Below are 26066 nucleotides of genomic sequence, written 5' to 3'. Positions count from 1 at the left end.
GAGAGTCCTGATCGGTTGCGCTGGCCGCTAACCGCAGGCGAGGCGGCGCCGTCGTCGCTAACTGCGCCAACCGCTTCTCGGTCCGCTACGAACGGATTAGGCGCGTCCTTCGCACGACGCTTCGGCGGGTGCCTTTGTGGAATAAATTCGGGAAATGTAGCTCGATACGGAGGCTGCGTAGTGAGTGGACGGTCGTGCGAGAACGAGCGGGCGGCGCGGGTGAGGCGCGCGGCGGCGGCAGTGGCGACAGCGCCGCGCGCCGTGACGGACGGAGGCGTCGCGACCGCACACCCGCGCCGGCACGTGTCGGCCGGCGCGATGGGGACCACCCCGCCGCCCGCCGCCGCCAAACAACACAAGAGCAGGCGGAAGATATCGCTACCATGGTTCAGGCAGAGCTCCGTGAGTGCGCCCCATGCGATGCTTTCGCGCCAGCACACCATAGACACACCGAGCTCGTTCCACGCGCGCCTGCTGAAGGGCAACCGGCACCGCCAGGTGATACACCGCTCCCGCCGCCGCGCCGGCCGCTGGGAAAGGGATGCACTCGCCCCCCGCCCGCCCCGCCGCCCTCTGCCGTCCACTGCAACCGACGCAACGCAGGCCACTCCCGCGCTTGCACTCATCTGCACATCCTAGATCATAATAACACCAATAACAAACATTCATTATTGTTGCTTTTACCTTTAACGTTTGTTCTGCTTGTTCAATGTAGCAAATAACAGCGTATTCCAAATTACTATAACTATAAACAAACTGATTTTTGTTTATCACTGATTTGAATATTCAAACGTAACGCTGACAATATTTGCAACATTTTTTTTGTAAATAATACCTACTAATATTTGTGCCAGTGTATTGTGATGTGATGTAAAATAATTTGTTATATATCATTATTATTGTCAATCCAAAGTGATAAATATCCTTTGAATTATAAAATACTAATTTGCTGACATTCAATTTAATGCACAATGTTAACAAACTAACATCATCGTATTTTATTCATTTATTGATTTTAAATATCAAATATTCAATAAATGAATAACATTGTATTATAATAAAAATAAATTTCAATATACACACGTGTATAATTTATCTTATTTTTATTATTCGCAAAATTTCATTTTTGTTTTTAACCGATTGGCGCATTATGTTTTACCTTTTATTTTAACATTCATCATCTGCATGCTACCCCTACTAACCTCACGAACTAACAATTTCACTGCATTCGAACAACCACGGGGCCTACAGAATATATTATACTTACCATAAGTAGTGTGCCACATTAGCAATCTTAGCCAATTGACAGATAACCGATTTGTTATCTCGGTCAGTCGAATACTCCAATAGATTCCTCGACAGTCTATCAACCGAAAATAAGCTCTAGCAATTTTACTAAATAGCTATTAAACAACGACGCGATTCTTGCAATTATAAATACGTACAATTTACAGTATTTCCTTTGTATAGTTAACAAGGATAAAGGAAAATCTAAACGAATAACACTTGCTATGCTGTGATGGAATCATTAACTACCTAACTATTTATATAATGAACGAGTGATAATTTATGTCCGTATTAAATGTTTTTCGTATTTTATGGTTTAACCCAGCTGTGTCTAGCTATTATTATATTTTTGTAATAACAAAGTATTATCTACAATATAGTATAATTAATTATACAAACTTCAGAACCGTTGGAACGTCGACATTGTTAGGCGGGTTGATTTCACGGGTCGCTTTATGCATTTAATTAAAAACTTCATCGACTCTGCATTGACGTAGAATATAATAGAATATTTTGTCAATGCTTAAGTCCGTACATAGATATGCTTGGTTGCACTCTTTTAATATATGCGCCGTAAGAAAGGTCAAGAATACTTAGAGATGCGTTCCAATTTAAACTTCAACTTTAATCAAAGTTTCTCTTGAACATAGTTTTTCAAAAGCTGCATATGCTGTAGAAACTAAAGAAAACTTGAACGTTATCGAAACCAATCTAACGGTAAAGATCAGAAGGCTCACTACATATTTACTAAAGTTGTGACAGAAAATTATGTAGTTACGACACATTATTGCTGCCAAATTCTTAACACACCACAATTTGCTGCAATTAAACTACAAATGTAGCAGTCCGTTAGCTTTTGTAAGATTCGTAATACCGCCGCGGAACGTAGCCAAATAAAAGTAGACGTAAAATGTCCACTACAAATTATGATGCGCACATGTCGTCTACGAAATGTTTAGAATAACTCACAGATGCAATGGAATTTGAATCGTAACGTGCGATCTATCGCTATACAACATTTAAAATTTGCTCATCGGACAATCAAAAGTTGTGACATTATTGAAAGATTAAGAATCCGATGAATGATGAAGTGAAATGCTAATGAATGTGAAATTCCTGTTCTTAAGCTATCGGAATCATTCATTTAATATCTAATATTAAGGTTAAAAAAGCTCTTAAATAAATTCTTGATTAACGTAATGAGACGAACCCTGACGGTGCAGCGGTGGTCTAAAAATCTGTGCATGCTTCATAACGACCACTTGCGAAAAATTAAGCTCATTAAAATTATTTGCACCAGCTCATAAGTTCGTCTAATATAAAAGTACCATAAAACACTTAAGCGATCCTTTTAAAAACGCGATGTTCGACGTAACCTTGGTACGAATTTGCGAGTTTTATAATGGTAGCTCGTTCTGGCTCGTAGCTGGGTAAAGCTTTGTTAGTTGTACTAACGAGGCCAACGTTTTTTACAATCGTATCTTTCGGGTAGTTGTTCGGATTTAGGGATCTAAACATTTAGATGTGACAGCGGTAGTTTAAAATAATACAATAAAATATTTATCAAGGTTTATTTCTATTGTTACGGATTATATCAAATCTAGAACACCAGGATGAAGTAAATAGGGATGAGGTTTTGTTATGGTTTATTTAACTTTAACACAGTTCTTCATGATCGTGGGAGTCAATTATTTAGGAATAATCAGTATTCAATAAATAAAGACAAAATTGGGTTTATTTAACAAAATTAATAATTAATTAAAATACTAAATAAAAACAAGTGCACGTACCTTTTTAAATAAAACCAAGCAATAACTTAGCCTTTCAAGGAATGGGATTTTATAAAGTCCTTTTCATAAAATATTTGATTCCGTACTTTATTTGTAAATCCATCTAGTTTATCAACGAAAAGGACCGCCTTGGCCGGGGATACAGGAATCGATATTTTAATTGGATTACGGTCTTAACTCACGATCGGTTACATATTATTATATATACATACACGTATGTATGTATAGGTTTAATGAATACTGTGCAGGAGACCGATTAATCTGAATTGCCTATTAGTTACTTCAAAGGCCCCACAAAACAGTTTACGTTTGTCAATGTCAATCAAGGCCCCAAAGGTCAACTTTGTATTAAATGTAGTGTCGACGTGAACTGACGTTTGGTCAATTCCATGTTAGCCGTCAACGAAATTCGGGATCCAAACGTTACAAGTCCGTAGCTACAAGTACATAGAAACACAGCTAGTATAAATAAAACTACCTACTATATACAAATATGAGAAGAGTACAAATGTACTGCTGTAGACGGGTTCCAAGCTTATGAAAATATTAAAGGCACCTGAGAATAAAATATTGCACTCCCTTTCGTCAGCTACCACATAGTCTTATGGATTTGGCTGCATTAGATAAAGACGGCGCTGCGCTCTGACACTGAGTGAGGTGCATCTCATAATCCCAGGCGGTACTTATAAATTGCAAACGTCCAAGTTGGGAACTATCGGTCTTTATCTTTTAATACTCTCGCAGAGTGCTCTTGCTGCTAGTTGCATATCTTCATATCTAATTCCATGACTCAAGGGCTAAGAAAAATCCTTACTTCGTGTTCGTTTAGTTAGACGTAGGACGTGAGTTTAATTTTGAATATGGTACCCCCTGTTCGTGTAAATAAAGTCAAACATGCAAGTGTAGGCATACTCTGCTTAATTCAAGACGAGGTTGCACAGCACACCCACTCATCCCTAGTGATATCTATTAGTTCTTAAGATAGCACTGCGTACAAGATTACTATAGAAAATGCAGTCAGCGTGTCTGTAATAGAAAAATATGTTACAGAAAACTATATCCATTCTTTGACCTAACGTGGGAATTGAACCAAGGACAAATAAGAATGCTAATAAATTCGAGCTAGCTGTACAGCAAGCTAACGTCATAAAATCGATAAAATAACACGATAACCACATAACCTTTGATGTATGTACGAGTGCAATGAAAATTGTCACATGAAACTGCAATTATGATATTGTTACGTACGCACGTTCAAGTAGGAGATTAATGCGGAATTTTGTGGCTTTATTCAACAGCATTCAATCTGTATCTGTAAACGAGGAATCATAATGCATGTTGTTGGACAATATCAGAAAAGATAAAATATACAAAGGCTAAACGGAAATTCGCATATTTTCAATAAAGAGTAGGCGAGGTTTTCGCGTGGGCGTGCCGGACGGTATTTACTTTTGTTTTCAATTAAATTTTATCATGGATTTATTCATAAAAAACCCTAGCACAGGAAAACAGTAAACCGTTAGTAGAAATAAATTGTTATGCTAATACGTTTTATTGATTTGACAACAAGACGGTTTCAAAACCTTGTTAATTAAGTTTATATAAATAATTACAGTTTTAATTATCAATTTAACTCTCGGATTGTGTTAGGTATCTAGAACAAATAAATGTGTTTTCGCCTAACACTCATAATGAGTAACTTTATAGCAATTAGGAGTTGCTTGTAACCCTAGTGGCATCCACTATTCTGTAATAATTTTCTAAATGTTTATACAATGTAGCAGTGGTGGTCGACCTAGTTCCGACGCTTCACATTCACTCCGTGTCGTCAATTAGTGAAGTTAAGTTGCGTAGGCGTAATAACTTTACAGACAGTTTTTGTATTTTAACTTAGTTTGTTTTGCCTATTCACTTATAAAATAGGTGGTTGACGTCGCGTGTGCAAATTTGAAGCTTTAAGCAAGTCATAGTCGACTTAACTTGTGACAGTGAATATCAATTTACGGCCTTACGAATAGCACGAACAATTACTAACTCGCTTTAGTTCCACTGACGATTTCACTCTCATACTTGAAAGTGGAATACTTATCTTGAATCAGCTTTTTGTTAGCAGCACATTAATCTATTTGCCCAACGGTCCCTACCCACGACGCAATTGGTATTTTCTTAGCGCCTACGAGATGTTATAGATAGTTGTCTAGTCTCTTTAAAGTCATAACAGTATGGCTTTTATTCAAGATCTTATCTTACATCAACAAATTTTACCACGAAAATCAATAATCGGAGCGCGCGTTAAACGCATCATTAAGATTCAGCATGTATGGAGAATGGGGATGTTTGCTGTGTGATGAGATGTTTGTCTCGACTAATCATGTTGACTCCATGGTAATAACTAGCGAACAAGCTAAGCTTATTAGATCTCCAGGTTACTGCTCTTGCCGTATCTGTCTATTTAGAAATGTTACGACGAACAAACCGTTATACAGCTATTCGTAATCCCTAAATGCGTTCTTCATTTACAATATACGATATAAAATTTACAAGTTTGTTACTGGCATCCATTGTCCTGTAACTAGGCGGCTAGAGGGGTTCAGGTTTAATTTATTCTACGAAGTTATGCAAAATTTCAATCAACTATTCGATTGTTACCCCAAAAAACATCATTTTTAAACGTAATTGAGTGGTTTTGTTCATGGCGCACATTGTCCAGTATAATATTTACTGTGTGTGTGAAAAACAATGGAGAATATGAGAGGATTTTCATGAGAAATGTTTTTGTAATGCAGTCATTGCAAAAACATTTCACGTATGTTCACTATCGTGTAGAAGTACTGATATTTTTCGTTCAGAACAGTGTTGAGTAACTATAAATAACCTTCGATTGTTTCAACCGTGTAAAAGTGACGAATCTGCAGCTTCGTAAGCCACAAATTATTACGTGAAATCCAAGCATGTTCTAATTTAAGACGTCGATGATTTTATTGACGTAAACAATTATAAGAACGGCGAGGCTCACAAGTGCTATCGACAACACATTCGAGAACTGTTAAAAATATTGAACTGAAATCATTTTCACCTTCGTATTCATCTCGGTTTATATGGTTTGGAATCTATACAACGTAATGTTATTAAAGCGACCCATACAAAGAGTCTCTCCGGTAAAGACGGAGTATTTTCTTGCCGGGCAAATAGCATTTAGACGGAATCTTATTGTTGTCACTTGGCGTTCGCGCGACTCGAATGATGCACATACTTTTTCAAAAATGGAGAGAATGTGAAATGTGCTGCACTTTTCCGTATGAAATTCTTTTTCTATTTTCTGAATGTACAGTATCTGCTATTCGTAGAATTTTTATTCACTTGATAATTACGTAAATGGTTCCATTTTCTTTAACAAATACGATTTCGATGTTATTTCATTTATCTATTGCTAACAAATGAATAAAACATAATTCCAACTCAGTAGGTACTGAAATGGAAACATGAAGAGGACAAAATTAACTAGAATATTTTTGAAAAATATAAATTAAAAGAAAAAGTCTCGTTACTTTGCATTTTGTAGTGCTAGTGTCATCTTGTAGCCCTCGGGTCGCAAACGAATGGAGCGACACGCCCGAAAACTAGATACCACCCTCTTACTTAAAAACGAGCTGAAGGCACCACTGCATGTTATATTTCAAGACGAAATCCATTTAGAAAGCAGACAATACATATTCTTTAATTCAGATATTTAATGATACAATTACAGAAAATATATTTACCCCTTTTGATAAACTTGGAAGAATCGATTTGTAGACAATGTTTTCTTAAAGATAAACCTATTGTTGCTTGCAGATCTCGATTATAATAAATATTCAGTGTAGTATTGAATGATTAAGATTCATATAACTTGGCATATAGCCAACCAAAGGGCTAATAATATTCGTAGATGTTATTTAATGAACATCTGATTAATATCAGTTCAGAAACTAAGTGCGCCATCGTGTAGACAGCAGATGTAGACATGAAATGTTAAACATTTTACCCTACGTGGTACAAATTGATAGTACAAGTGTTCTGACGAATTTGGCTGCTTGATGGCCAACTTTGTTATAGCTTTTGCAGGTAACACAGGACCAGTACCCTATTGTACTCTCGCTTCAATCTTTCACTCAATGTATAGGCACGAACATATGTAAAAGCAACTGTACACAGTCATACTCTGTGTAGATTAACCCTATTTATAAATGAGCTTGACATCAGATTTATTTAACTAACTTACATTTCTCACTCTACACCTACACGTATTACCTATAGCCTAAAAAACTTTTTATCTCATAGAAGTCAAGTCAGTTTAATTATGTGAAAGGAAAAACTTTTTGCAAAATACTAAAAATGTTGAATACTTAGCAAGTTTCCTAACTTTCCCCGTGTGTATTGGGATGGAACATTAAATGTGCCTAAAATTTCTGATATTTATTGTGTCCTCGATTTCTTTCTCAAAACCTTTATACCTAGAAATGTGCTCAGCGATATTAATTTCAGCGGAATTATTTTTTACATAACATGGACTCAATTTTGTATGTTAAATTAATAGGCAGCAAAATTATTATTACATGATTTTGAGATATTTCCTGTAAATCACTATCCGTCGCTATGGCCAGATCACCGTTAATTACCGATTGATTGACGAGGTTTCAAGCATCCTTATCAATGACACGGTAATCATTAATTTTCAAGCACGATGAAAACGATGCAATGAACTAGTTCTGAAAATGAAATACGCGGACATGATATTTTTACACAATACTGCAAATTAAATATCGGATAACCTGCAATTTACTACACAAACACATTTTCTGAACAAGCAGTCATGTCAAACTGCAGCAGGAGCGAGGCAAGTGCCCGCCGATGATAAGCCGCGCTTGGCGATGCCTGCTCCTAGAATTTAAAAACCCCCATAGCCTTTATAGTGCACGTTCAGGTAAAGCCTCTGTCACAAGCTGTTATCACAAGAATGCCTTCAACAGGCCACAAAGCTAGTATCTTTATAACCAGTCGTCAACACTCCCACCCGGTCATGAGGTAAACAAAGTCAAGTGGTCGTTCGACTGTGTTAGATTAAATTTGAAACAGACCCGAACGCAGTCCCCCGCAGTTCGAAATGAGGCTAGGCGTACGACGAGATACCTATTCAATTAAACACCACTTTAGTAAGTCAATTACTATCGATCGACTAGTTTAAGGAAAATTAACATGTAGGTCATGTCATCGCTAAAGTATCTAGTTTCCTTAAAACGTATTATACGTGCACCGGTAACTGACTTTACCTTATTCCGAGTATATATCGGTGATACTCGTATATTCGTGCTACATAAAAACGACTAAAAGCTAGCATTATTTATATCAAGTTTGTCAATTTCCGAAAGTTGCTCTGTACTTACAAAATTACATAATTCATCAATCAATACATTACCAATATTACGAACATGATATTCCCTGATCGTTGAACTCTACCTCATTGGTAATTCTATTATGGCCCACGATATAAGATTTTCCTAAACGCTTTATGTTTTTGGTAATTGAGTATTCGTTTATAAGCCTATATCTTCATTTTATGTTACCCAATTACAAGTCAAATATTGTGAGACATTTTTTTAGTAATGAGATCAACTTGATGTTTTAGGTTACTTACAAAGTTATTTACTAAAGGGTGGTACGGACGTGTCCGACGGCTTTTTAATTTTATTAGTCGCCAATTTACCGGCCTCTCCTGCCGTGGCCGGGATGCTTTACTCTTGTCACGTGTCATCGACCATAACAAGTGCGATTCATTAATTCTGTTTAAACTTTGGTCTCGTGTTACTCGCGTTGGTTTTTGCGTCGGTCCTTTAAATTTTATATTTTGTCGTAAAATACGCCAAAACAAAATGGAAGTTGCAGAAGAAGAATTTGAGAATACTTTGTAGTTACGTCTTTAAAAAAATCTCCGAACCATAAATAACTTCACTAACAAAGCTACTTTTCTTGTCATCGTGAAACTCAATGTAAATTTTTCAAAAGAAATACAACAGTATTAAGGTACTTGTAGCACTGGGTGATGTTCTGTGATATTTAAGGATTGTTCTCGGTCGCTACAGTCCCGCATTGAAAATACCGCGATGCAGACCACGCGAATTTGTATATTTTTAATTAAATTCTGTTACACCGCAGTTGATTCCGCTCGACGCCGTCGCGGCGCCCGTTTCTTGCTCGGGTACCGGACCTACGCCGGAATTTTTCACGTTTCTCTCTTTTTCTCGTTGCCCTCTTCCTCTTTTGCTTCGTGTTAATCAAGATAAAATTTATTGAAAAGCTTTAATAAAGAACATTTTTTCTTAAGAATAATTTCAAGTAATGTAAGTATGAAGGGAATATTTAGGAATTTAAGCATATTTCGAAAGTTATCGAGTTTGTCTTGATGAAAAGCTTACAAGTAAAATTTAGATCCTTATAATTATATCAAATTATAATCTAAAAAGTATCGCAATATTCGCACTATGCAGCACACAAGTCGACAAGTTGACAGTTATTGAGCGTGAAGTCCCAAAATTAATTACTTTTTGGATGCTATACGGCTTTATATCGTCATTCACGAATTTTATTCATTACGAATCGAAACTGAATACAAAATGAGTTCCAATAAAGAAGCTTGATTACAGTGTTACTTATTATTATAACTTTAAAAAAGGACGGTTTGAATAGAGTGTATTTGTCCTATGTTTCATTTTTCAACCGTTTTAACATATGTCCGAAATACATAATTATGATACAATAAGAGACAGCCAGCAGGGGCAGAACCCTTCACATTGAGTTTGCTTTGTGCTTTACAAAGTTCGTGAAATCTAATATTCTTCTGTGAAATAACTTTCCGACCGCATTACTTCATATGGTTTTGTTTAGAAATCCTGAAGCGCTCTACAATCAAATTGTTACATACCACTGGTCGTGGTTTCACTCAGCACCGTCTATTCACATATTAGATAAATCACTGATGATGTTGTTTGAACTCAATTTTTTTGCCATTTGTAATGAAATCTTGATAAGTTTTGTTTAAATATAGTGTCAGATACCGCAAGAATTATACAAATATGCTGGTGTATTCTAGGCGACGTGGTCCACACGCCAATCTTATCAAAATTTTCAGCATATTAACTCTAAAGGCGTAGCAAATATATTCACTATAAAAATAAACCTATTTTTATCGCAATACCTACTTGTTTTCATAAATATTGACACGATCTGTTGTTTTCTAATAAATATTCTCTCGTAATTTTCTTTATCTTTTGCCGATTCGAAAGCTTTTATTAGTTATGAATGTATTTATTCATAAACAGTCCCTATCTATTTGAATAAAAAACAGACGCGTTAGATACTCATTCGAAACGTTGTTGACCATTTAAAAACACTTTGGTTGATTATTTGTTAGATTCTTCTTTATTTTGCTTGTTGTCTCATATTCTGATGTAAGTGCTGCATTATTCACAGGAATTATAATATAAAGATACAACGGCGAAGTTCTTCGCGATTTGAATCTACGTAATCAACGTAAATAGATGAATATAGTAGTTACATCCCAGCTATCCCTATTTTCCTACTAATATTATAAATGCGAAAGTAACTCTGTCTGTATGTCTGTTACGTTTTCACGTGTAAACCATTGAACTGATTTTAATGAAATTTGGTAGGTACAGAGATAGAGTTGACCTTGAGAAAGGACATGGGATAGTTTTTATCCCGGACTTTGAGGAAACGCGATATAATATATATAGTAGGTCTTACGGAACTATAGAATCATCAATTTTCTATAATTTAATTTGCAAAAGTTGTCATATATGTATTGTAGTGGTTTTAGTTTAAAAGTTTGTTTAAGTAAAAAGTGCCACGGCGCGGTAAATGGTACTCATAATATGGGCGCGCCTCTAGCAATCGATCAATTTCATGAAGTGTTCGCCAACAAAAAGTACCTCCGGCAAGGTACGCTGAAAGTTTTCACCACCTACATATGTAAAAAAATTATGAAGATTGATCATTAAAAAAATTGTTTTATATGGACAGATCAATGAACTCTCGCTGACTATTTTACCTGTGTTCACAAGTATTTTCAGTAAATTTTATTTGCTAAATTCAGATGTGATAAGCAGGTAATAACGCAGACGGTGCAACTAAGCTCGATCGCATATCATCCGCTGTCTGTTTCAGAAATTACGTGCCAATTTTACCATCCGCAATAGCGGCCTGGTATTGTTGCCCGGTGGAAAACTGACATGTCGGAAGTCGAGTCGTATGGAAATTGTTTCAACCATCGTATTTCGAATCAAATCCTATAGAGCATAGACAAAGCTCAAATCGAGGCCAGTTGGGACTGGTTATATTAAAAGCAATTTGGTTATAAACCACAGATTTACGCGACCTTCAGCGAATCCATCTGGTGAGCGACGCCCGCGGAAGCGACATATCAATATTTGTGTATGTCTAACTGACAAGCGCTTCGCTCGTATTACGTTTTGAAATGTCTGACTCACTCCAGTGGCTCGCCGATCTTAAGAAAATCTTTCATACGTTAATATCTTCTATCTTTGAAACACGCTCATCATAATCGATAGTATTTTTCAACTTGTGTCAATCAGTTTCACAGTCCACATGTCACTATGATCGAAAAGCACTAGGAGTGCTATCTGAATATATTGCTTTATCAGTTGTTCGTATTGCCGTCGGCAGTTGACGTTATCTTCTATACCTATGGCGAGTATGTTATCTATTTACCCATATTGTGCTGACATCGATCCTGTCACAATACACCTGGCCTCTCTTTATTTCAACTTTGCACTTAAGATTTAAGAGTACCTGGCTTCAAACCAAAGAACATCTCACGTATGACTCAATATCTCAAGTGTTAAACCGATTATGACTCAGTTTTTAGAGTCGACTATTGTTCTAGACGGTACACACTAAAGTAGAATTTTCCATTACGGTTTTACCGTATCGAAGTCTATAGGAGTTTACTTTATATAAATGACATTATCCTTGGAATCAATACACGTTAATAAACTCGTGAACACCCTAAATAAAGGCAACATTAGTTCGATGTTAATCGATATTCGCTCATTCTGCCGTCGTGTCTCATCGGACCATCCTCCCGGTAAAATCTACGTATTGCAAGTGGTATGTGCCTAGCTACTTCGATGATTTGATGTGGTTGCGACGTGAATACACCGCGGCGGCGCGAGTGAACTTATTAAGACATCTCTAAATTAAATAATGTTGAATCGCATTTGATCGAAGAGTCAATTTTGCTGATTAAAATTAATATAAATAAATGCCATTTTTATCTATTCTGTCATATTTTAGCTGGTTGGAAACCATTTTTGAGCTCATCACTTATTCAATGTCATAGGTACAGTCAAGCTTATAAATATTCAAGAATTCAAAATGTCGTAGACGTTGAAAAGCTCAATATGTCATGTTCATAACGCTTGTCACTGAGAAAAATATTCACGTACTATTGAACCGCATTTGAAAGGTCTTATAGCTATCAAAATGTTATGAACTTCTTTTAAAATATAAATTTATTTTTTATGTCTGAAAGGTATCATATATTAATGAACTCGACTGTGCAAGTACTACTGAATCTGTATCCACGTACACTGACGTGAATTGGATAAAAACTTAATACTGTTTTTTATATTTAAAAAGAACCGTTAATTTTCAATCTTCGCTCGGCGAGCTTTGTTGGATTTGTTTTCCTGTTACTAACCATTAAATAATTTCCATAGGCCGGTCCTGAGATGACATGGGTGGTAGCCGAGCACAACGCCTCGGGTACCGGAGAGCTGTCGGTCTCGAAGGGCCAGCAGGTGGAGGTGGTGGAGTCGTGGCAGGGGCGCGCCGACTGGTGGGTGGTGCGCGTGCCGGGCGAGCCGCCGCTGGAGGGCGCCGTGCCCGGCCACGTGCTCAAGCCGCAGCCGCATCACCATCCGCAGCAGAAGACCTCGCCCTCCCGCCGCCCGCTCAGCCAACCCTGCGATGAAACCGTTGGTAAGTCAATATACTATCAGATTCCCCAAAGCTTACACTCTATATCCCTGAGTACCATACAAAATGGCAAAGTTCAAGCAAATAACGTCAAAGCAAGTACAGAAAAGTGAATAACGATCTTCTAAAGTAGGTCCTCGTCCTCACCGGAGCCTTTTATGTTGATACTTTAATTATGTGGGTATCTAAAATAGACGCGCTTGCGGCAACGTCTGCTTTAAGAGTTTACGTTGGGGAACGAAAGTACTTCTCCACTGAAATGTCCAGCTGCGGCTCTGAAATTGATTACTACTCCGTTTTTAGAATTCGCGCATCAAATTTTGTTTTTTACCTCCGTTATAGCATATTTATTAGAGTGAAGGTTTTTGAAGCGTCGTGGAGTCGAGTGCTATGCTGGAAAAGGGATTTCCCCGTTAAACTCTGTCTTACGGTACAATAATTCTGAAAGAAACTCTTATCCTTAGTTCTAGACAAGATCTTACCATCTATCAGAGACTCTTTGATATTAACTCGCATAAAATTTTATTCCCGTTAGATATTCGGAAATTCAAAATCATGCTTCTAGAGTATCCTACCTCTGTGAATCTAACAAGCATTTACATAGTACCGTCCCTGCACAAGAGATTTATGATGGGTGGAATTAATAGGTACCCCCGAACAACACTATCAACTTTCCGAGCCGTGTCCGGACAGTCCTTTACAAGGTTTCCTGCACGTCGTCGTGGCCAGAAACACAAAGCTCCGTATCAAAGGTGTTCCATACATATTAAAGGTTCTCTCACATGGAGCGGCGATAATTGGACCGTCTGTGCTTGGCAACAAATTATTGCCGCACTTGTATTATTGATGAGCACGGTGCCACACTCCCGGCATAATCACTCAAACGATTCCCACTTTACGTTGCTGTTTGACGAATTAGCAACTAAATTTAATGAAGCTCCGTCGGATAGTCTGTGGACGGTGTTCCGACCTTACATTGTGCACATTATTACTTCGGCTCGCCTATTGAAACTACACTACACGGCGCTACAATGGTCCACGTGCTCGTAAGATTTTCTTTCAGCTAAGGCTATAATATCCGCTCAGACCATGATCCGGTTTTAAATTAGGTTTATTTTCTTTATCCAAATATGATTTTCTTGATGAATTTTAGTTGCAACTGTTATTTTTTTCTTATATATATTTATTTTAGACGTCACTTCAGATCGAATTCAAATTGTTTCCCTAAATATTTGTTGAGAACACATCACTCGTAAAGCATATTAAATTAGTAATATACACTCCCAATGAGTACCATTTATATTTGTTCTGCTCGGCGCTAGTCAGTCTTAATTCCACATAACCACACGCTCGGATTGGATTAATAAAATCAACAGCGTTAAAATTCGTACGGTTTTATGAGATTACTCTGACCACGTTTGACCACTATCGAATGCACACAAAATTCATAATGCACAGTTTTTTTAATACGTAAATAGAAGCTTGTTTTGGATTGATTGATTGATTGTTTTGGATGCATATAAAATTACTTCTCTTCAGTGTTGTGATCTTAGCTTTTTTTGAAGTTTTCATTGTCAGTTACTGTCATGTCACACTTGCCTAGATCGTGTAAATGTTCCTTATTTAACATACTCCTCAATCGTGCCATCGGTTGACTTCTCCTTTAAATATACAACAGCTTAATTACAATACGAGACAAGTGTGTTTGACTGTCGACGTAATGATACAATAATACTCTCGAACTCTTGTGTCACACAGCCCAAACCTGCCAACTAATTATTGTAAAACATTTCGCTTTGTCTTATACGGAAACGTTTATAAAATAGACTCATGTTTTTCTTATTCTTATCTTTTCTTGAAAATAAAATAAATGTCATCGACAAAAATCGCGGATTTAACTCGATAGTACAAATCAAGATGAATTTTATGACGTCGGAGCCGTGTTGTCGCTTGGCTACCATTGCGCCTGATAATACAAGATGTGTAAGCGATATCACTCCTTCGACGAGTGAGAGCTACGATTTAAATGTTAAGTAATTTGTTCACGGCTCAACGCTCGGATTCCTCCCTGATAATATTACCTGCAGGCGGCGCTTTCATGCGTCGTATTTAAATTCACTCATATTCCAATTTATAGAATTTTCCGGATAACAATATGGATACGCTAAGTCGAGATCAGGTTCAAGTTATCTTAGAGCTGTATAGAATAAAGTTTGAGCGGTCGCTAAATCGAAGTAGTATTCTAGTAAGTCAGACATACGATACGATACCCGCAGTCTGAGACTAGCTTGCGGTTTACAACTACCAATTTAATTGAAATCTGTCTCTAATTACTTAATAATTTAGAACTTAAATGAACGAATCCAGCAGGGAATACAATGTTACAACATCGGACAATTATAAATAATAAGAGTGAAGGTAATTGAATATCTCAAGTAGTTAGTCCTACTACAACTGTTATTAAATGCAGCTGATATTTAAATTTTTAACAAGCGTTGCCTTTCTCGCAAACTTAAAAAAGCAATTTCATTGTTGGTTAAAACTGCAATTTTCCGTAATCGCAGAGGCCGCGAGCCATGGCGGCGCACATGCTGCTCGAGACATGCACATTACATTGCTCGCACTCTGTAATAATACGTAACAAACAATACAATCAGTGAGCCTTCTGAAACACGCTTTCTAATTATCTATTTCTCGTTTATCCTCGCTTCCCCAAACACGATCCAAGCGAATCACCCTACAGAATTGGGCATTGTTATTAACAAAGCCCAATTTGGTCGCTTTAAATCTTATCAATGTCATCATTACATAGCGATAAAGCCAATCCGCACTAAACAACTAAGCCGGCGAAGAGAAATCAATAGTGTTCAAATGTCCGGTAAGTACCTCGGACAAACACCGTCGATACATGCGCGCTTTTGTCTCCGTCCCTGCCAGTTTACGTAGTACTTTGTTCATTGTATTTCAACTAGCCAAATGTTTGCGCTACCGCGGCGCAATTCCACTGCTAACTAATTAAAATCTAACTAGTTTCGGAAGTCAACCGGCGTATACCCACAAGTTTTGTTACGACTGCAACAATTTTCAACATCGTAACATTGAATTTCAAATAACCTTGTAACTCGATGTAGTTCATAATATTTTGTAACCTATTTATTATATTTCAAGTTAAATTTGCTTCAGGCAAAATTCATATCTGCGTGCATCGATATACTTAGCAGCGTATAATAAAATAATAATAATAATAAATGCGGACAACATCACATACATTGTTCTGAACCCAAAGTAAGTTGCTAAAGCACTTGTCTTATGGAATTCAGATACAATGAAGGTACCACAAACACCCAGACCCGAGACAATGTGGAAATGTCATTTTTACATTGACCCGACCGGGGATCGAACCCGGGACCCTAGAGCTAGCGACACCTTGAAACCGGTGCGTACGCCATTCGACCACGGAGGTCGTCAATAATGATCAAAAACTACTGACAATATATCATTCCTCGTTGGGCGCAGCAGGCAAGAATTGTTTTACTCACGGCTACCTAATGTAATGTTAAAAACATGCCAATTTGATATCCCATTTGATTGTCCATTTACTTTCACAACATTTTACACCATGTTAATGACAGTATGAAAGTAATCCATTAGTTTTGATCACAGATAAAGAAAACGTGCCCACTTTAATAAACTGTCACTGATTACCGATCAGAAGGAAACAATAGATAATGTCTACACAAACACTCATTATAATGAATAATTCGAGTCAGATATATCGAAACTTCATTTGCCTCAAATACACACACACATTATAGTTGAACATATGTTCAGTTCTCAATATGCACCCTTCCACGGCGTATTCGGACAAGGCTGTTATGAACTTTACAACTACTGCACTGTTAACGGCAAAAAGCTTTAATATTTTTTTTGCTCTGCTTTTGATCTGGCATTGCATCCAGCTTAATAAAACTACCCTTTGTGGCTTCAACTGCGGTTCATGTACGTGTTCGTTTGTCCTTTGCAAATGTTCTAACTTATTTGTATCTGAAACTATTTCTAACTATTACCGGACAGTTTCAAAAACCCATCCGTTCGCTTTTGATATAGTTTTGAGTTAGCTTCAATTTAATAATACGAATACTCTGCTCATACCAGGTACTACTGGTCGGTATAAGCAGACAAAGCAATTGATGTTTATTAGCTTTTGACAATCAACTATTTGATTGAGCTTCTAACTGATGAATCCGATATTAATCTAGCTAAATAATCCATCAGACAATTTAATCAGCTTTATAGCTTAGGTATAAACTAAACCCTACTGCAGAGCACTCTAATAAATCTAACGATGATTCCAAACTCCCAGTCGTTTAGCTTTGATTTTCAATTACGTTATATGAGACAAACAGAAGGTAATATTAAGCTATTACATATTACATTTAAATTATAACAGTATTATGCAAGGTATATAAAATAAAAGAACTTGATTTTTTTTTCATCATTTGTTTCCAAAATTATAAACTTGCCATTTATATAGAAAAAAAAACATGTACAACACTTTAGAGATATTGTTACAACGTGCTTCTACAAGACGCATAAAGGAAAGAAAGAAGCTTAAAAAGTTTGTAAAGGTATCAAACAAGCAACAGTCTCTTCACCCTTTTGTTCTTGTAAGAAAATAACATTAAAATGTAATTAAATAACATAAAATATTACGATTCCCGTCTTTGTAAACACGGTAGCAAAAGAAACTTCATACAATGTTCAGCCGTATTGTTTTCGAGAATAATTCCGGCAGCCGTCAAAATACTCTCGCGAACCTACAGTCTGAGAATAATAGCGACTTCTAATATTTCTGCATCATTTAAAAAGTGAGTACTCTATGCAGAATCTAGGTACAATAAAATTTCATATCTTTAAATCTGTTTTATGAAATCTCAAATATCAGGTTTTCATTTGCGATAACAGAGATTTATTCGATTTACCGTCCCCCGATATCAGTCTAGCGAATGTACAGTAGAGTTCATTGATGTATGATAATCCCTTTCGGATATCAAAAATATATAGCTTCAAAATACTTTATGTTCTCATAGAAATACACATCAGTGAATTGTGGTCAATATTAGATTAAATAATTTGTGAAAACTTTCTATCAGTGACGCGTTTAATAGAAGGTATACATAATATTTAATCGTTCGAATTTGTTGTATGTAATATAATCAGTTTGACATTTTTTTATGATTGTCAATGCCAATAAATTATAAAGTCGACTGTACAGTTTTCCCCGCCAGACTGTCAGAAATATTAACGATAAATCTACAAGTATTTGTTTTGTTCCATGTAGTTTACCTGTTCGGTCTTTTATGTCGATAGTATATTATTTGGATAGTGATAACAAACATCTGTAATAGCTAGGTATTACTACAGGGTCGATAAAATTGTAGTATTGTATTTAATTCGGATTAAAATGCCTGGTTCGCGAAAATATGCCTGTTGATTAAGATTTAACATTAAGGACATAGTTCTCAGGCAATAGAAGCTACGTATTCGAAGTCAAGCATTTACCCGTATGCACAAACATATTGAGATAATTGTGTTCAGCACGCGTATAATACATATGACTCGATTAGAGTCTATTGGAATTAAATATATCTAATCGATTAATTAACACCTCGCTGATACAGCCAGCACTAATGAAGACCCGAATCAAATCGAATAGTTGTCAATCAAAATGACATCTGATACGTGATATTGACTGCAATGTGACAATGGCTCTGCCTAGTGACCAGCGGGGTATTATAATTGGGATACTGGAGCAGAAATGCAATGAACCTAGTATTGTGAATATGGTACATACGTTATCTATTGTTTGGCAATGAAGCGGTAAATCTCAAACACAGACAATCTCTACATAAATACTTTTTATTTGATGCACTAAGGATGGAAAAAGCAGGATATTATCGTGATTGAGATTCCCCTTGCCTTTATTAAGCTTAATAAGAAAAGAGGGAAGCTTTGCTTTGACATAGCCTAGAGGTTATTCGACGCAAAGCTTTTTAGTTTAATCGCTTATGCACTAAAGACTCTCTACTAAGGCTGACTTATATTCATATTGTAAAGTCTCTTGAAATATTATTATTAAAACATTTTTCAAGGATGTAGAAAAATTCAAGAGAAACAATCTAGTATTCAACATAAAAGACCAATGCCCCATATAAGTAAACTATCTCGGACGTCACTTTTGCTAAACCCCTGAACTTTGAAGATCTTTATCGTTTTCAAATTTTATTGATCAAAAATAGGTGATTAACATTTTAATAAAATCGTTTATTTAAGAATTATTTATACTTCTAATAATCTTAATTTGTATAATAAGTATCTGATGTCTATAACATAACAAATAAATATCCATATATATATCGATTATCGAGGCGTACTTACGAATGTACTCATATACACGTATTAAAGCTCGTATAGAGGAAAAATATGTTTTATATAAAAATATGATGCTTCAAGGAGGAAGGGCATTGTTTTGAAACGAGCAAAGAAAAAGAAAAACATTTTCTATTTCCACTTGGCATTTGATAACAGTACACTGACCCCACTTCTCTATAAATAAAATAAGAAGCCCTTCCACTCATATCGTGTAACAGTATAGTTTTCGTTCGACATGTATTTTTCTTAAATAATAATAGCAATTGTTTGTATGTTAAACCCTGCAATTTACTTGCGGCATACGTCGGCAGAACGCACCGGCTTGGGCCTATTTTTTATTCTCTTTATTTCAGAATGTCTGTTTCCTTTTCTGCTTTAAGCTTGCAACCTCAAATAATTACGAACGTAGTATTATTTTTCCTTCAAACCAATGTCTGGAAAAACTGTTCTTTATGTTACTTTTGTAACAGTTTTTCCTATATGACTGTCATTGTACGTCCTCTACCTACTCTTAGTGACACATATGTATGTAAGCGTAAGGATGTTAGACTTGCTGCGTAATTGATACAACTATATGCACGTTCTAAATGGATATTCCTGTGACCAATACGGTCGACAGATGGATTGGTGACAACAGTATCGTGGTTCGTTAACCACAGCACTCCCTTTGATAATCTCTCCTCTGTTTATTCGACTCCGCCTATCGTTAGAGGAACCACCTGGCCTGTAGTTAATCAGTTCACTCAGGTATACTTGTATAGTTAAAGTATCAATCAGCCATTATTATAATTACACCGGAGTAGTCCTTTGATCTTAGATTGCACTAAGTAATGTGCAGATGTATTGTCTCCAACATGTTCTGTTACATAGGGCATGATAATGCATGTACAATATACAGATACGTCAGGTACTATTCTCATTATTTACCCCGCAATCGACACGCCGTGTCCGTATATATTCCGAACAATATCATTCAAATTTGGTAGATGTAAATTACATCTCATCTCAAATGCACAAACCGCGTATATCAATTTAGTGCTTTGATTAGTTTCGTTCCGCATCTGAAATTTGATATCAATTTTGAAACAATTTATTGAATAGCTGTCCAAAGTGATGCCCGCAAAAGGTAGACGTAGCGCCTACTGAGTATGATTAAATCCCGCGCACAGGAGCGACTCAATAATAAGCTTTGCTCAACAAAACTGACTCTGCTCCGACTGCATTTTCCGATTTAATTTTCTTGTTTAAATATTTTGTATGGAACAGGAACAACGTAGTACGCGATTCAGCACAGTGGTCTTATTAAAACAAAAACATCTACTCAAAACACAAAGGCCCTAGGCACGCGTTCGCGATGGTTTATTTGATTTTCGTCAAAGCTGGTTGAAAATTACTGCACAGTTCATAATGAAGCAAACTTTCATAAAAACTCTGCTTGTCCCGTAGAATTAAAAAATAAAACGGATAGCATGAGCATCAGCGCAATATTTAATTATTACACAAGAAATATAAAACTGAGTCGCTTACCGCTTCCGTCTGTTTTTCTGTCAACTTCTCCTAAAGCACTTAACGGATTTTATTACGATCTCTCATGGAAAGTAAGACCGTTAAGTTAGGAAAATTTGAACGTGTTTCTCATACGGTAGATAGAGACGTTCATAAATGACGGCCGTGCAAAGCCAGGGCAAGGAGCCAGTGAAAAAAAAGCAGTGCGGCGCTGGACTCCATTGTTACTCAGTTAAACAACGTTTTTGAATGAGTCTTAAAATTTAACATTTCAGTCACGTTATTAATATCGTGGAGCTTTTATAAGTCTTAAGTTTAAAAGGTAAAAATTGTAATACCAGTTCCTACCAATAGTATCCCAAATATTATAACTTTGTGTTAATAAAAATACAAATAATTAAAATAATGAGACATTCGTTGTCATAAGATTTCATTCACACATTCGCATTGTTTCAAGAATCAAATACGGCCCGTCAAACAACTCATATAGAACTACACAATCTGATCTGAGTATAATAGCAATTCGTCCAATTATATTATTTTCGAGTTATATGCAATAGTAATAAGTCTCAATCACACAATCTTTGTTGGCCCCTTCGTCTGTTACATTCACAAGCCGGTTGGCAAGATGGTTGTTCGGGCGACGGACGAGACAATACTATCAAAGCCCATTATTCGAACAATTTATACGACCCTTAACCGTGCTAACTTTGATATCGATCATTTTTTTATTAGATCTAATAGAAGCTTGTCATTTGATAAGGCACTATTTGTACTTGTATATCTATGTACAAAACTACAAAGTGAAAACTATAGGGACATATCACTGAACGGAAGCAGAAAATAAACACTGTATAGATGCGGGATAATCCTAGTATAAACATTCGCATTATCCATAGGCCAGCACAGTGAGTATCACAACAAACCACGCTAAACGAACTTATTTAGGCACATCAAAACCCTATTCATTTGGTAACTATTGGTGTTAATACTCCGCATTCAATTCAATCAAAATCATGTCAACAGAAGCTTGATATAATTGCTAAAATAATTACACCAATAAATTCATACCGGATTAATTTGAAACCGCATCGTAAGTATTACGCTTCGGTGTAAAATGTTTTGTTTAAACAATACAGTCGGGGTTATTAATAGCAATATAATTAGCCTTTGCAATTAATTATGGTGTGCATGATTTATTTTACACGCTTATTTGCCTCGTAGAATAATATGAGATGTCCTGTGCAATAATGTATTAAAAAATCGCAAATCTTGATTAAGTTCTCCGTTTTTTTTTATACGTCACTAATAATATATGTGAACGTTAAGTATACGCGTTCTTCTGCGTAATATTGATCAAACTGAACTGGATACTTATCGGCGTGGACGTACTTAGACAAACGAAACCTAATAGCACTTCAGTTATGGTGTTTGTCATGTGTGGCGTCATCCGCAATCTGTCAAGCGGCCTACGCTTCCACGTGTGAACACGTACCCTAGTCGCAGGTACATCGTATAATCTTAGAAACCATTTTGTTTAACTAAGATGTGGACTTTTGTCTACTCATATTTAAATTTTATATCTAGTATTGAAGATAAGGAAAAGACAAAAGAATAAACTCACATAATATAATTATGTATCCTCAACGAAGTTGCTACATCGGGATTTTTTCTTTTTAAAAATACACAAGACAAGACACGCACTGGCCGCTTATAATTCAAAATCAATCTCGCAATAAAGCTGTCTTTATTGTATACACATGTTCCAGTGTTATCTCTCGTAGAACTGTTTTATTGTTTTAAAAACGATTTATTGAATGCCTTTAAACATTTTGGTTTTCGAAGCGTGTTGTAATAGACCGTTTGCCTTACCGACGAATATGAAAGATGAGGTTAATTAAGTACCAACAATACCTGGACACTATCATATAGATATACCCACTTAAACGTATACTCTCAAATCTAGACTGAAATAAACGGGATGTATAAAAAAAAAAACTAAAATATATGCTAAAGGGTAGATTGTATTGTTGGATGAAAATAGTGAACTTGTTTAATAAACTAGAGATTAACACTACGGACTAAAGCAATAGTACCAAATATTGTGTCAGCAAGTGTCTTGATGAGATATAATCGTATTGGGGTTGCAGCTTACGAAGAGCTTGTGAACTAAATCAATCTGACTTGCTGAAACTAACAACAAGATTAAGATGTTATCGTCTCATAGACTATCGTGCGATCTTCATAATACTAGATATTCTGAGGCTTACAGTTGTCTAGCGTTTCTATTGCTAATGAACCTAACTGATTAACCTAATATTGTTTTCCGTGACTAATAAATCACATAATTGGATATTCTCTATAAACATTAGAACAAAAAAAGATCAACAAAGTCACTCTTAGAGTAGTCTAAACTCCTGTGTTTTAAGTAGTCGAATCTTGGCTTTTAGTTTTAAAAATAATAATAAAATATTCTATCTGCACTTTATACAGCAACAAGATTTAGTTGAAAGCTTTTAAAATCTCTTCCCGGACACTTTGTAGTTGTCTTCTAACGGATTATACTCAACAACATCACTATAGTGAATCTCTATTACCTTACGGCTTTAACGTCTCCATCTAATGTAAGAGCATATCAAAAGTTTCTCAGAGTTTTGTGCGACATTAAATACTAAGAAAGTATTCTAAAGAGTATTTTAAGAGCCGCCGAAGCTCGTGAAAAGATAGTAACGGACTATAGTTAAATCACATCACATTCATAATTACGTATTTGTACACAGTGATTACTGAAAACGAGAAAAACAACAAAAGAACCTCAAAAAATTCCAAGCTCTCGGTACCTATTCACTAGCTTGAAGCCAACAAAAAAAACCAACCGCATATCTATATTTTATATACCATCGAACACATTCGCTCTTAATGTAATGGCTCCATCTCAACAAATTCACTATTGAAATAAAATTAGGTCGGTCGTACATACAGAGATCGACTAGCTGACTGCTAAGCTACAATCACATATGAAAGCCATCAATAAGAAAAGTCTGAAGCTGCCAATTGAATGTCTGATTCGTAGGTCTCTTTACATTTCTTCTCAACAAAAAAAAAGGTTCTAAGCTCCGAGTTCGAGGAGCGAGACCGATCGATGATAGCACGAGCATTATGTGTATGACCAGCTTTACTGCCCACCATCCGTACCAATTTTCTGCCCATTAACCGTTTTGAATAAAGCAACATTTATGAAAATATTTTGACTACAGAATTGATAGCCGAAACTCGAAGCGTAAATATTCACAAATTAAAAACATATCAATTAATTTCAGTTTTGCCAACCCTCCTGTTAGTTAACATACCGTGAATTTAAATGGGAAGTCCTCTTTATTTGTAATGTACATATTTCGTCCCTTTGACAGCACGGTAAATGATAATGTTGAAATTCCTACTCGTTAATATATTTCGACAACTCTTGTGATTTTGGTGTGTACGTTTACCGGAAATTTATATTAACTTCGTGAGTGAGTAATTAAATAATTTGTTAAAAAAAATTAATTACTCACTCACTACATAAATCACAATACCTGTCTATAAATTATTGTAAAAACATTTTTAAACACGTGCTTCCCCGGGCTGGCTGATACGATTCCGGTCCGGAACCGAGCTATTTAATTAATAGTCCTCTCTGTTGTCTGGCTATTTAATCAATACGAGACACTACAGATCAAACAAAAAGTAAAATAAACGCGCAAGGTTCTCTAACTAACCCCTATCGAGAGACGGTTTAGCGAGTTGCTGGACAGTTTCTAGCTGTCGACTAAGACCATTGGCTTACTTCTGAATTTATGGTATCGGTTTCGTTAAACTTAAAACAAAATAACTTAGTCTAGATTTCCTCATGACTATTTCTAAATTCATTTCTTAAAAATCGTGTTTACCAAAAACGAAAACCCAATCCAGTAAAGTTTTATTCACAAGCCTATTCGTTTTACATTCAACATTGCGAATGATACCTAATACGTTCACTTCACTTACATTAAAGAAAACAAATTTCCTGCAATTTTCCCGACTTGTGTTCTTTGTTCAAACGTAGGCTTCATTTGTGGCGTTGACATTTCCATATGAACTAAAATAAATCTGACTGGATTGAAAATATGTTTACGTGCGAGTACACGCAAAGCGTTGTTTCAATTTTTTTAGGGACCTGTTCGTGAATGAAATGAAAAAGCGATATAAATGTATCTGGCAGGCAGACGTACCTACACTAGAGTGCATAACTAAGTGCGATAGATATTTAGAGTTGCCGGCAGGGGTTTCAAAACAGGCACCCTTTCACTAATTTACCCTCGCCCTAGCCGCCCACTCGAACTGTGCAGATTGGCCAGAATACACACTGAAAAAAATATTGTCTGCGCTTTGATTTTGGTAATTAAAGTTTCCATTTTCGGCAGTCGTTTGTAATTGCTTTTTGTTACCGCTTATACCCTTTCTTCATGTTGTATTTTTTACATTAGTTTTCTTTCTTTTCCAGGTAAGTCACTCAACGAACGTCAACGCTGAGTATTGTAAGTTATCATATTCGAATTAAGTTCATAAAACCATGAGTCGGAAAGTTTAGAGGCGGCCAACTTTAAGAAAACAAAGTTTACCGTGCAATGATATGAACTACACATAATAATACGAGGAAGTTTTAAAATTTCATTACACTGTTCCTGGGAACTGACAAATGTAATGTGAAATACTTAGCATCAAAGTATTTGTGAAACATTTCAACAATTAGGAGAAATTCTCTTTTGAGTTTCGTAACATGTAAACCACATTTCCTATATGATTATATAAAAGGGGAAGTAGCCGCTGTATCGTCGTTCTCCGTAATTTCTAGAAATAAGATAATTTCATTTTACCGTTTTGTTTTCATGTAAGTACCGTGAATGTGTCCTATTCAGAAACTGTAAGCATCTTAGGTGAAATTCCAAATTGAATCCAAAGGTGAAATTGAGTCCAAAA

General features: G+C 36.1%; 1 protein-coding gene across 4 annotated transcripts in view; it reads left to right on the top strand.

The window, feature by feature from the left end:
* Positions 1-26066, top strand: part of LOC113504138 (triple functional domain protein) — a gene marked incomplete at its 3' end in the record, with an annotated part of 120848 nt that overhangs the window by 60161 nt on the left and 34621 nt on the right. For all 4 annotated transcript variants that reach the window (XM_026886296.1, XM_026886294.1, XM_026886295.1 and 1 more), the window contains 1 exon segment: positions 12872-13133. In XM_026886296.1, the coding sequence (XP_026742097.1) occupies positions 12872-13133 (262 nt within the window).

This window comes from Trichoplusia ni, chromosome 21 (genome assembly GCF_003590095.1).
Source record: "Trichoplusia ni isolate ovarian cell line Hi5 chromosome 21, tn1, whole genome shotgun sequence".
Lineage (NCBI taxonomy): Eukaryota > Metazoa > Arthropoda > Insecta > Lepidoptera > Noctuidae > Trichoplusia > Trichoplusia ni.
The sequence above is the reverse complement of the archived record's forward strand: the minus strand, read 5'-3'. Positions and strand labels throughout refer to the sequence as shown.